This window comes from Amphiura filiformis, chromosome 16, assembly GCF_039555335.1.
Source record: "Amphiura filiformis chromosome 16, Afil_fr2py, whole genome shotgun sequence".
NCBI lineage: Eukaryota > Metazoa > Echinodermata > Ophiuroidea > Amphilepidida > Amphiuridae > Amphiura > Amphiura filiformis.
Genome location: NC_092643.1, coordinates 5,710,668 through 5,724,534, shown reverse-complemented (window position 1 = coordinate 5,724,534; position 13,867 = coordinate 5,710,668). Strand labels below are relative to the sequence as shown.

At 38.6% G+C, this 13,867-nt stretch overlaps 1 protein-coding gene across 3 annotated transcripts in view; it reads left to right on the top strand.

Annotated features, from left to right (window-relative positions):
* LOC140135455 (hyalin-like) overlaps window positions 1–13,867 on the top strand; it is a 99,053-nt gene that overhangs the window by 17,753 nt on the left and 67,433 nt on the right. For all 3 annotated transcript variants that reach the window (XM_072156951.1, XM_072156950.1, XM_072156949.1), the window contains exons 4-7: window positions 3,406–3,654; window positions 4,494–4,745; window positions 8,122–8,355; window positions 12,125–12,373. In XM_072156951.1, coding sequence (XP_072013052.1) covers window positions 3,406–3,654; window positions 4,494–4,745; window positions 8,122–8,355; window positions 12,125–12,373 — 984 coding nt within the window. The remainder of the gene's footprint in view (window positions 1–3,405; window positions 3,655–4,493; window positions 4,746–8,121; window positions 8,356–12,124; window positions 12,374–13,867) is intronic.

Genomic DNA, 13,867 nt, shown 5'->3' with positions numbered 1-13,867 from the left:
AATCAACTAAAGTCTTGATTTGTGCAGAGTATCTTTATTGACTAAAGTACATTACAATCGTGTAAAAACCAGAATTAAATAAAATTGAGGGCGTTCTCCTCAGCAAAATGGCTTTAAGTTATGGCCTTGAACATGCCGTGTACACCTTTCGTTGGATTCGACCATATACATATTGTATCTATATAGCGCCTCTTCATAGTTCTAGATGCTTATTTGACCTGACCTAAGGCGTCGGCACGGATGCTGATGCATCCTGCCTTGCCATATGATCCATGGTGAACCCATGCCATACATACTGCAGTTACTGTCCGTTTTCCTATACACAATACACAGTGCTCTCACCATTGACGCGTGACCTCTACAAACAGTGTATGTTATAGTTATATGGGCATTGCCTAGTTGACATCACTGTGTGAAAAATAACCGGCCAATATTTTAACTATTCTCCAAACTTCTAGCAAATATATTTCTCTAACATGACCTAAAATTACAGCTAGGTTAGATGTTCAGAAGGGGTCGCACTTTCGTAGAATATGAGTGAGGGCAAAGCATAGCTAGCTCATAGCTAGCCAACTCCCCGTGTTAATTGAATGGAGATTTGACCGAAAATATTGAGCTATATTGGTAACGGACCGCTCCGTTCTGAAGGATGCCACAAAAACGGTACAAGCTACATTTAAACTATTCTAAATAGGTTCTAGAAAATATAGTTTTGTGTTTTAGGAAGGATATGTAAACGACAGATAACACCAAAAATATGAAGAAATTATTTCCAAACCGTGTTAAGTCAACAAGCATTATGTTGCTCATTTTGAAGAATGCTGGTTAACAAAAAGCAGGACATTGTCTCATTTCGTGAACAAAGGTACACATATTGTTTCCTTTTGTTACCTTTATAATCGGTTACCCAACTGAAGCTATAATACCAGCTTTATTGCGATGTCGCACACGTAAAACAGACACTTGTGCACAACCAGAGAAGATCTGATTTAATCAGTTGAGCTGCTTCAATGAGTGTTATCTTGGTTTAATAGCTTTTAATGGGGTTTAAGTCCTGCAAAGGTCGAGATGAATTCTACTGTAGACATGACTGCATCATGACCACTCGGTCTTTAGCCATTCTTCCTGCTGCTGCTATGGAGGTGATAGTTCGAGCTAAGCAGTCTGTTTTGATAGTGTCCATCCATCTTTTGGAGGTCTTCCACGTGGTCTTTTCCCATGTACATTGCCCTCTATCACAAGTTTGGGGTATCTGTCATTTCGTATTCGATGTATGTGGCCAAAGAAGCGGATCCTTTTTTGGGTGATTTTATCAATGATTGTGTGCTTCAGTCCAAGTGTGTCCCGTATTATGGTGTTACGTATTCTGTCCAGACGTGATACGCCCATGATCTTTCTCAATGCACATCATTTCAAAGACTAGGAGGCGATTTAGTCTTCTTTCTTGATGGTCCAGGTTTCGGCTCCATACATTAGGATGGACTCTGTATAGTTCAATCTTGGTGGCCTGTTGAATGTCCTTGGAATTCCATATGCTATGAAGTCTTTGGACTGCTCCTAGTGCGTTTCCTATTCTGTGTTTGATGTCTTCTCTGCTTGTAGCCTTTTGAGATATGGTGCCTCCCAGGTACACAAACTCATCCACTTGCTTGAGCAGGTTGCCATTAATGTTGATGTTAAGGTTGATTTTTTGGCTGCTGATAACTTGTACTTCGGTTTTACCAATATTGATCTTCAATCCGAGGTTCGAGCTGCTACAAAAGACGTTGTCCACTGCAGTCTGCAGGTTACTAGCAGAGTTAGCCAGCAAGACAATGTCATCGGCGAAGCAGAGGTTTGAGATCATGTCCGTGGATCAATATTCCTATGTCAGTGTCATGGGTTGCGTGTAGCATAACAAGTTCAAGAAGTATGTTGAAGAGTTGTGGGGATATCACACAGCCTTGCCGCACTCCCACTGTTGTGTGAAACCACTCAGTTAGGTCGTCATTCACACGCACAGCACAGTTTGATATACTGTATAGTGCTTTGAGGAGCCTGATGATCTTACTTGGGAAGCCGAAGAATCCCATTGCTGTCCACAGCCCATCCTGCCATATGGTGTCGAAGGCCTTTTCAAAGTCAATGTAGCAGCAATACAGGTTCTTGCCTTTCTCAAGAAATTTCTCTGCGATTTGACGTGGGGTCAAAAGTTGGTCCACTGTTGATCTTCCAGGTCGAAAGCCAGCTTGGGATTCTGAGATGACCTCCTCTGCTTTTTTCATGATTCTACGTTGGAGAATGGTGTTGAATACTTTCCCTGCATGGCTCAGTAGGCTGATGCCCCTGTAGTTTGCACAGTCTAACTTGTCTTTTTTCTTGAATATGGGTGTTATTACGGCCTTTCCCCAGTCCTCTGGGAAGACTTCATTATTTCAAACGATGCCTTTTAACAACCTGAAAATGTTTAGTTTATATTTTATATTAGGCAAACGGTGTCTAAGACTTTGCCTTTTGTTGCTTCTGCTATCAAAAGAGATTTAAATATCGGCATGAAGCTCCACAGATAGGAAGTAGATTGGTACAGATCCCTATTTTACTTATGGAGATTTTACTCTACATGCTCTAGGACTTCTAGAAAAACGACAGGAAATTGTTTTTTTCCCAGCTAAAGAAAGTTGCCCCATTTTGTTTACTTCTGTGTATGGTATTGGCTCATACACAGTTGTAGACATTCCTATAGTTAATTAGATGAATGTACATATGATGCGATCAGACCTCCGTGAATGTACATGCGTTCATACGCATTTCTCATTTTCCATGCAATTCTGGGTAAAACCTCCAGTGATGGGTAAAATATCTAGAAATAGGGATCATCCAGAAAAGGAAATGGTTCCGAACTGGGAAGTGAGAGTCAAGGCCATTTAATTAAGTTAAAAACAGGGTATGAATAATGATGAGATCGGACTATTCAACATTTCTCCGTACATACGATGAGATCGGACTATCCTTGCTTATTCTATAACTTTATAATGTTTCATAATATTCGACACTGAAATTACTTAAAAGTCTTACTGAGACATTTGCGCCAGAAGCTCGCGAATAATTATTTTAGCCCAAAATGAAGGTGAATTTTGGTATTTGATGGGCCAGTGTGCGCGAAGCACGAAAATTGTTGCAATTTTATCCTAGTTTTGCTCAAAATAGGGTGTTTGGGGGCTAATAAGGAAGACGCACGGGACAATTATTGCTTTTTCCCCTTCTATTATGATTTTTAGGGGACGCCCCATGGAATAATTTAGGGTTGGGACGTGTCCCTCGCCCCTCGCCGCCCCCTCACCCCCCCCCCGCTTCCGCCACCTGGCTGCAAAAATATTGCTTGAAAGATGCACTATTCTAGTTATATGTAAACACACTATTTTATAGGTGATGAATGTCCACCAAAGATATCAGGCCCTCCTGATATTAAATTAGCAACTCATTTGGGTAGTAGTGGTCAGTTTGTCACATACGGTGAACCAACTCCGACCGATAATTCAGGAATTTATACTCTGGTCGAAAGAAGTCATAGTCCGGGAGCGCTGTTTCCTATAGGAACAACTACAGTGAGATACGTCTTCCAGGATCTTGATGGCAATATAATAGCATATGAGTTTCATATTACGGTCGTCGAAGGTATGTTACAACTCATAAAGCGTGTAAATAATAGTATTTTGACAGAACTTAAATAACATAATTATGTTAGAATGTTTTGCATCAATTGTTTAAATATTATTAAAACATTTTTTATACTCTTTATATGAGATAATTATACTAGTATACAAATATTAACTGTCTATGAGTGTGATGGTCGAAATATAATCACGAGGCGAAATATGGATTGTTCCATTCCACGAGCCGGAACGGCGAGTGGAATGGAACAATACATCTTTCACCGAGTGATTATATTTCGATCGTTACACGAATTTAAGACAGTTAATATTTGTTTTATATCACTCATGCATACATTATATTACTAAAATACTATTTAAGGTAGGAAATACATTTTTTCATCAACATAACAACATGTTTTGCCGTGATATACTTCACATTTTGGGGTCCACCCCATAATTAAATCGGCGAGTCCAAGAGTCAGCGCACGGCTTGGCGCAGGCGTACTACGGCAGAGCACTATGATAGTAAAGACCATATGGTAAAGACTATTACACGGAGAGGGTGATGGTAAAAATGATAAATGGTGATCAACCAATGAACTGTCTAGAATTTATGTATGAGTGATATAATACTTCTTGATAGCCGTTTGTCAATTGTTAATTTATTTATCAAGAAACGACAGGTCATTGTCCATATTTCAACCTGTATAATTATTTTATACAGTTTTTTGGTGACAGTTATAAGTATGGCACATCGTAAATACACATGTATTTTGTCAAAAAAGCAAAAAAAAATGTCACCTACCCACCTGGCATCTAGAAGCTATCCCCTTATTTATGGATTCATTCGTTTCAATCTAGTCGATTTTGAACCACCTAATGTGGTCTGTCCAAATGACCTTGCGAGAACCACTGCGTGTAATTCTATGAGTACCGCCGATATAACATGGCAGCCATGCACAGCAACGGATAATTCTGGGACAGCCACCTTGGTCAGCCAGAGTCATCAAACTGGGCAGTTCTTTGCTGTAGGAAGAACAGAAGTGACGTACACTTACAGAGATCCATCTTATCGCGAAGCGAGTGGTTCGTTTTTTGTGATCGTCAACGAAGGTAAGACAAGTTTGTTGAGACGGATTGCCTGATTGTATTTGCATAATAATTAATTAGTCCAGTGAATTATACTAAAGTGAAAGCCATGTTTAATTCACAGAATTTGATTTAATTTAATTGTTGAACTGCTTTCTTGTTGTTGTACGTAATATATCGTTATGAATTCGGCAGACGGCCGAATCCGGATTCGGCTTTTGGTAAATTCATTTTACGCATGCATTATTTTTTAATTAGAGAACAAGGGATCTATGCTTTACCTATAGAGGGCAGCATATCGATTATTTAACGGATATCGTCGTTGACCGCACTGCGATGCACCGTTAGCTAACCCTGTATGTCGCCCTCTTTTGATTACTTATTATGCTGTTATCATCTGATCTCCGTTAAAAAAATGATATGCTGCCCTCTATTATGTACATCATTGATCCCATGTTCTCTAATTCAAATGTTATGCATGCGTAAAATGAATTTACCAAAAGCCGAATCCGGATTCGGCCGTCTGCCGAATTCATAACGAAATGAATAAATAGATATAAAAGGTATGTTTTATAAATAGTCGATTTCTGCACATGTGTGGTTCCCAATTATGATAATTGATCTATCATGTGCACATATATGTCAAAGAATATTTTTTAAACGTGAATGGAAACCTTAAGCCAGTTAACAGTTTTTAAGTCATCATATTGTAAAAAGCGTTCCACTCATGCATATTGTATCTTTATAGCGCACAGTGTCATCGCCACGATATCTCCATGGTAGAAATCGCCATGGTAGGTTGAATCCACAGCCACGAAAGGTCATTTTATTCCGACCTTATGAGACGCATATAATTAGCCAAGTGACGTGACTAAGGCTACTGACAATAGCCGGGGAAATAGATTTCTCGCTGTGTGAGTAAGCTTGTATACGACATTGCGGTCAATGGTATACTGCCTCCACTGGAGCGCGCTGTAGTCCATACAGGACCAACGCAATATAAAATTTGCGATTTTGGTCAGATTTTGAGTTCAAGACTCACGGCCGTTTCTCAAAGCGCAAACTAACGACTATCATATCTGTTCAACACGTATTTTCAAGTGTATGAGACCAGATCTAGTTTCTTGAGACGAAATCATTTACGGGAGATATTCATCATTTTCTAACCCGGTATCCGAAGATTTTCGTCTGATATCAAAATCGTGCATAGCAATTCACGTGTATCGATCCCGTGTATTAATTTTAGTGTCTCTGCTGCACCAAATAATTATTAGCCAGGCGATGTCGGTGTGTAGCGCCTCTTCATAATTTGGTTCTGGACGATTTACAAAAGTTTAATTTCAAACGATGCCTTTTAACAAGCTGAAAATGTTTATTGGTTAGAGTTTTGTTTGCCAAATGCAATGAATATATACTCACTGACTTGAGCTTTCGCCATCCAGGCTGATGGCTTGATCACAAGTGATCTGGTCCACTACATTTCCCGCGGTGTTTGGATGCAATCTCACTCCTCGGGATCACAATTTGAACGCCCACTTGGGGCAACCACATTCCATTAACGCATTCTTGATCTTTGTTTCTTCTTCCGTTTTGTCTACTTCTTCCGTCACTATGTTATCCTTTCTGTCCATGAGTGTTCTAATTACACCGAGCTTCTGTTGGAGAGGGTGTTGAGACTTAAAATTGAGGTACTGGTCTGTATGTGTCTTTATGGTACACGAGCATTTTTACCGACCCGTCTTCCTTGTGAACAGTTAGAGTATCCAGGAAGGGGATTTTCCCCTGGTCTTTTTCCTCGTGGGTGAACTTAATGCTGCCCGTAGGGTTGATGGTGTTGAGGTGTTCTGTAAGCTTGAGTGTAGTATCTTTCTGAATGATCTCTAAAACATCGTTAACATATCTCCTCCAATATTTGGCTTACAATCTAGTGGTGTTGTCATGATAGCCTCTTTCCCACTCCATGAAAAGATTAGCCACGATTGCGCTGCCCGGACTTCCCATGGCAACACCGAAAATCTGGCGAAAAATTTGTCCACGAAAGCTGAAATACGTGGTTGTGAGGATGAATTGTAAGAGCTCGATAATGTCTTCAGTTGATCCACTGCAAAAACAAACTTTGATCCCAAGGAGTGAGATTGCATCCAAACACCGCGGGAAATGCAGTGGACCAGATCACTTGTGATCAAGCCATCAGCATGGATGGCGAAAGCTCAAGTCAGTGAGTATTATATTTATTGGATTTGGCAAACAAAAATCTAACCATGATGCATAGAGGTGAAGTTTATGATGTTGTTTCTTTGCAAATCTTCAATGTTTCTCGCGTCCAAATGTATTGGGAACTTTCATAATGATTGCAAAACTATTTTATCAGTTTGGAAGAAAAAAAAGAAAAATTTAAAAATTTAAAAAGAACGTACATTAAGGCTTTAATTGAGATTGAGTGTGATTTCTAATTTTTTTTCAGAACGGCGGGTCAATTTTCAAAACCCAAAAATGTTCGATATTTAACATATAATTGGAATGTGATCAAATGCTGCAAACAGTGGTGGCGTTTTAAGCATTTAAAGTCAGGGGAACTAGCATGCTTTGTGCTGGTCTTACCGGACATTATTTTGCGTGCTATTATTTTAGCCCAAAATGAAGGTGAACCTTTGGTAGACTCGATCCTCCATTCCTCGAATACTCACGCACGGCCGCTCCACTGTGCTGTATTGCTCGAATAAGGCAACGTGAAGGATTGTGGGTAAAATAAGGCGCCGCCATTAGAGGCCAGAAGGATTCAGGCTAAACCTTTGGTAGCTGATGCATGAGCCGAAAGCCCGAGGGCACTTTGAAGGTGACGCGTATGCAGGGCCGTTAAAACCCACCTTTTCAGCACCGCTGTCACCAAAAGACCCTATATTTATATGATCACATGCTCTGTCACCCAGAGCTTTATTTTTCCTTTCGATCCGTCACCCACAGACCCCTTTATTTCGATATGAACAGCAACAAGTCACTTGTTTTGAAATAACAAAAGCATTTGAAGCCATTTAGAACTAGAAATTCAGTTTTGAAGCTTCTTTCGGCTCTCACCCAAAGACCCCATCTACAAAAGTCATATTCTCAAACAGTCCGGTCCGTCTCTCACCCAATGACCCCATATGTTGTACATTTTGCTCTCGCATAATGCCAAAAATCATGCTCTCACCCAGTGATTCCATATTTTATATATTTTGCACTTACCGAATGCACCAACAATGTGAAAGTGCCAGCCCTACAACATTTTCCATTTCATATTAAAGTCCCCCCGTCCCCGCGGGGCTGAAAGCGCCAAAATATGGTGTTTTGTGACTAAAAAGGAAGATATACAGGACAATTATCCATTTTTTTTCTTTTATGTAAACGCATCGTTTTATAGGTGACGAATGTCCACCGGGTGATATTACAGTAACAACTCCTTTGGGCACAGATGGAAGGAGCGTCACATACACTGAACCAACTGCGACCGATAATTCAGGAATTTATACTCTGGTCGAAAGAAGTCATAGTCCGGGAGAGAGGTTTCCTATAGGAACAACTACAGTGAGATACGTCTTCCAGGGTCTCGATGGCAATATAATGACACATGAGTTTGATATTACGGTCGTCGAAGGTATGTTACAACAATTAAACAGAAACTTACATGTATAAAGAGTGTTATGTCTCAGCAAAAATTATGCATGGGGTTGTTACTCCCCATACCAATGAATAACTCAATAAAACTTAAATCTGATTGCGATTCTAAGATGTTAGAGCCCATTTAGTTGAATGTGCCGCAAACCACGTTTAAGCCTCCGAATCATTTGTATAGCCCAGTAAAACTCTAATCCGGACAGCTCTTCTAGGGTTTTGGAGTTAATTCCTAGGAATTGGCAGCAATACCAAATTATAGCCTCCGATTCCTAGGTTTAGGCCGTAAAACCTGATATTGGGTAGCGATTCTAGGACTTTTGAGCCCATTCTTTGGGAATCGACAGCCAGTATATACCGTTTTCCATTCTACCCATCATGTACTATTCCGGTGTGGGGGGTGTGTGTGGGGTGTGGGGGTGGGGTGGGTTGTGTGTGTGGGGGGGGGGAGGATATTATGACGTAGTCCATCAACCTCATAAATCGTGTGCATCTGATGGACCTTGCAATTATTTTGTCTTAAAATGGGCATATGTGGAATATCGTAGAAGCCATCGATGTTACTAACTATGCAATTATTGAATACACGAGTGATGCAGTTAGAGAGCTTTGTAGAACATCTGTGTTTATCACTACGTGTTCGGTCATTAGTTTTTCACCTCTAGGTCTATAAAACGTAAAAAGTTACGTAAAAAATGAACCCTGCCTTGAAATTCCCATGGACAAGGAACATACAGGGTGTCCCAAAAACAAAGAGGCCCCTCATTGCGCCCTCTTTTTCTCCTATTTCTGAAAAGTTGATCAAATATATTTTGATATGTAAAGAAACCTTTAATTGTTAGCTTTAATAAACCAAAACAATTATTTTTCACTCTGTTCACGGATAGCAAACAGAGTGGTTGGGATGGGTCATACTGTGGAGTGACATGCAAGATCACCAGACCTCACACCACTTGATTTCTTCATTTGTGGCAAAATTCAAATTTCCAAACGTATTACTGCTATATTCGCGAGTATCCGACGCACAAGGTTGGTACGCAACGCAATTGATGCAATGAGGACTAGTGCTGAAACCTGTATTCGTCAAGGAGGCAACCAGTTAGAGGGCAGAGCAGCACAGTAAACTCACTTCAAAAGAACCAAAGACAAACTAAACAGCCCTGCAGTCATGTCTACAGTAGAATTCAACTCGACCTTTGCAGGACTTAAACCCCATTAAAAGCTATTAAACCAAGATAACACTCATTGAAAACAGCTCAACTTATTAAATCATATCTTCTCTGGTTAAATACACACAACATATGTTTCTGCTTTACACGTACAATGGAGCAATGAGCTGGGATTATACTTTCAGTTGGGTGAACGATTATAAAGCGAGCGCTAGAGAACAATTCTGTGTGGTCTTTGTTTACGAAATGAGACAATACGTGCTTATTGTTAACCAGCGTTCTTGAAAATGAGAAACATGATGGTTTGCAGACTTAACACGGTTTGGAAATAATTTCTTCATATTTTTTGGTGTTATCTGTCGTATACATATCCTTCCTAAAACACCAAAGTATGCATATTTCCAAACATCTAAATTAGCTAAAAATTTAAGACATGTTACAAAACTATATTTTCTAGAATTTTAGAAGAGTACTTTTAATATTGGCCGGTTATTTCTCACACAGCGACGTTAACTAGGCAATGTACTATTACCTATAACATTAACCAAAAGCTACTAAAACACCAAAGTACGCATATTTCCAAACATCTAAATTAGCTAAAAATTTAGGACATGTTACAAAACTATATTTTCTAGAACTTTAGAAGAGTACTTTTCATATTGGCCGGTTATTTTTTACACAGCGACGTTAACTAGGCATATCCCCATACTTTTAACGTAGGCTATTTGTAGAGGTCACGCGTCAATGGGAAAGAGCACTGTGTATTGTGTATAGGAAAACGGACAGTAACTGCAGTATGCTTTTATTCCAAAAAGAGAAATGACTTATGTTGTCAATAAAAAGAAAGCAAGAAACAATAAAGTAAGAAAATAAGAAACATAATAAAACAAAAAGGCATAAAATAACCGAGAAAAACATAAGTAATTGCAAGTATAGTAAAAGAAGTCCCATCCCACATCAATTTCGCCCAAATTATTTACACTTAACAAAATCCATAACCCATAGGCCCACCGGTAAAGCCCATTCCCTAAAATAAAGTTGGCATTTTATAAAGTTACCATCTAGGAATGTTTTATATTCGTGCATGGTATATGCACTTTTCTATCTTTGAAGTAGCAAAACCTCCTCCGTGGACTGAGTGAAAATCGGATACATTTCTTTAAATGGGCATATCTTCAAAAGTTATGAGCCGATTGAAATAATTGTTTCGGTTTATTAAAGCTAACGAGTAAAGGCTTCTTTACATACCAACATATATTTGATCAACCTTTCTAACATAGGAGAAAAAGAGGGCGCAATGAGGGGCCTCTTTTTTGTGGGACACACTACTTGTATACTTGGATAATTGTCACGTTATAACTCTCGTTACGTTGTCTCGTACAAAACTCGGGGAGCTGATCCTGGTTGCGATGGTCATTTGTGGAATGTTTAGGGTGTGCGCTCTTGAAGCTGCAAAGTCTCTGTGTTATTGTTAAATGGTTTATGGTCCGTAGTGGTCAGCGACAACCTGTTAATTCTGCTGAGGCTTGCGGATCTTATGTTTAGCTATAAGTCGCAAACTAGTTTTGTGAAGGGGTGTCTTTCAGAATTGTCTCTAAAATTTGAAAGCAGTGACCATTTTTCTAGACTTTTGGCAATTTGTCTTCATTTTTGAACAGATATCATTTCAAAACTAAGAACATTTTCTTCGTCATCAAATTTTGTATATTTCCCGTCTCATTCCGCAACCAATCTAAATTCAAGGTGTCGACAGGTACGTTGAATTGAAAAGACGCTTTATATTTCCTAAATACTATTCATAATAATTAATTATATTGAGACATTGCAATGAGACCAAACAATTGTTGAAATGTAGAACCATACCCAATATTTACTACACTGTTAAGGGAACTGGAATGAGCGTTTTGAGCGTTTCGACAGTATTTTTTGTGAGACATGAGAGCACATCAGACATATCGAATTACATTCTGAATACAAAGAATGTCTTTCTGATATCAAATAATTTTCACTTTATGAAATTTACAATATAATACAAATTTTATGACCAATTAATAAAATTTGATATTTTTCACATTTTTGAGATATAACCGTCCTCGAAGTAAATTTTATAAATTTAATGATGTATTCTTAAAGTGTATGTAGCTGGGAAGAAAAGCCGACGATCAATTGAACATTTTGACCTTTCATATTGAAGATATGGATTTTTTTCCCAAAAAGACCTTTTTTTGGTGTTTTGGGGAAAAAATCCATATCCTCAATACGAAAGGTCAAAATTTTCAATTGATCGTCGGCCTTTCATCCCACCTACATACACTTCAAATATAAATCATCAGATTTATAAAGTTTACTTCGAGTACTGTTAAATATTATCAATTTTTAATGATTTGCCATAAAATGTGTATTACATTGCGAATTTCAAAAATAAAAATTATTTGATATCAGAAGGACATTCGTCGTATTCAGAATGCAATTCGATATGTCTGATGTGCTCTAATGTCCCACAATAAATACTGCCCAAACGTTCATACCCATTCCCTTAAGTGAGAAAAGACAATAACTAGTGCTTCGTTCTTTTCAATCTAGTCGACCTAGTCCCACCTAGTGTGACCTGTCCAAATGACGTGAGAGTCGCTACTTGTAACATCTTTGGTACCCCTGATGTAACGTGGCAGCCGTGTACAGCAACGGATAATTCTGGGGCAGTCACATTGATCAGCCAGACTCATCATATTGGACAAATATTTCCAAGAGGAGGAACGCAGGTGACGTACATCTTCGCTGATCCATCTGGTAACAGAGCAAGTGGTTCCTTTTCCGTGTTAGTAGCTTCAAGTAAGAAAATCACTAGAATCCTTTGAGTACTAGAATTAACATGCGATGATTACTGATCAATATTACTCAGTCATAAATTGCAGACAGCGTATTGGTTGAATGCCGTTAAATAATGTTACCATCAGTCACGCCAATATGCAGGCATGAGAATTTTCAGGCCTTTGCCTGAATTCAGGCCATTTTTTCCAAATTAACGCACTTTTTTTCAGCCCTTTTTGGGCCATTTAACGTGGCTGTGTACTCTAGACATTGTTTCTTTCGCAAAATTTGAAATGTATGTACTTTGTTATGTTTTTTATAAATACAATGAAAGAAAATCCAGATTTGTTAACTCCAACTGCTCCATTTTTTGGATTTTATTTCACTATTTCACTCAATTCCGCAATTTAAAAGTCGCGCAATTTGTTAACGCACAGATACGCTACGCATACGCAACGCTTATAAATCTGCATGCGCGGCGCATCTTATGGAAGCACATGATTTCACAAAACCTAGCGGTCAAATTGCTCCGTTTTAGTTGATAAAATGTGAATTTTTCAAGTTCTTTCCCCCAGTTTAAACATCAAGATATGAATAGATTTCGCCCAAATTTCTCAAGGGGCTGTGGATTTACCCGATGTTCACGTAATGTAAGGTAGAAAAACTGCCGCAATCTCCTGTGAGCTTCGATCAAAGTGCAAAATGTGACCACTTTAAACTTCATCGGCCTTTATTTCAATGTTCATTTTTTCGATAAAATGACGATTTAGGTACACGATAACTCAATAAATACAGCATCTATAGGTAAGCAATTATGTTCATCATAAAAAGCATGATCGACTTAAGAAACGGTTTTTTCATTTTTTTTTTATTTTTGTCTATTTCCGATTTTAGGCATCATTTTGTGCAAATAGGCGTTTGTGAATTTTAACAAGTTCATTTTGATGCCTTATATGGTCAATATCTCAAAATATAAGGCCAATATCAAAAAACTGAAAAAAAAAAGTTTTTGGAATGGTGCCCCAAAATTAAGAAAAACAAAACAAAACATTTTGAAAAGAGTGTTTTTTGTTATGATGTACCGAACAAAAATTGCCAAACATTTTTTTTGTGATTTTCTTCATAACACCAAATCTGTATTTATATTGAGATTCATTGATGTCTTGCCTTTTTAAAAATGTATACTTTTATATATCTTGTGTGAATAATTACAAAGTTATAGCACTTTTACTCCATGCATGTCTGAGAGTACATATACCTTAAGGCCGAATTCACGCCCTTTTACAGGCAGTTTTCACAAAAAAGCCATTCTCATGCCTGAATGATATCGTTTGTCATACCAAATGTGCTTTGAAAGCGGAGTGACCCGATTGATAGACTTGATCCACCAGTCCTTCAACTGCTTACGCACGGTCATGGCCATTTTATTCCGCCATTTTGAATTGTTTCGAGATCGGGGCCGAGGGACTCAGGCTACCCGATTGACAGCCGCATCTCCCATTTTTCTTAATAAAA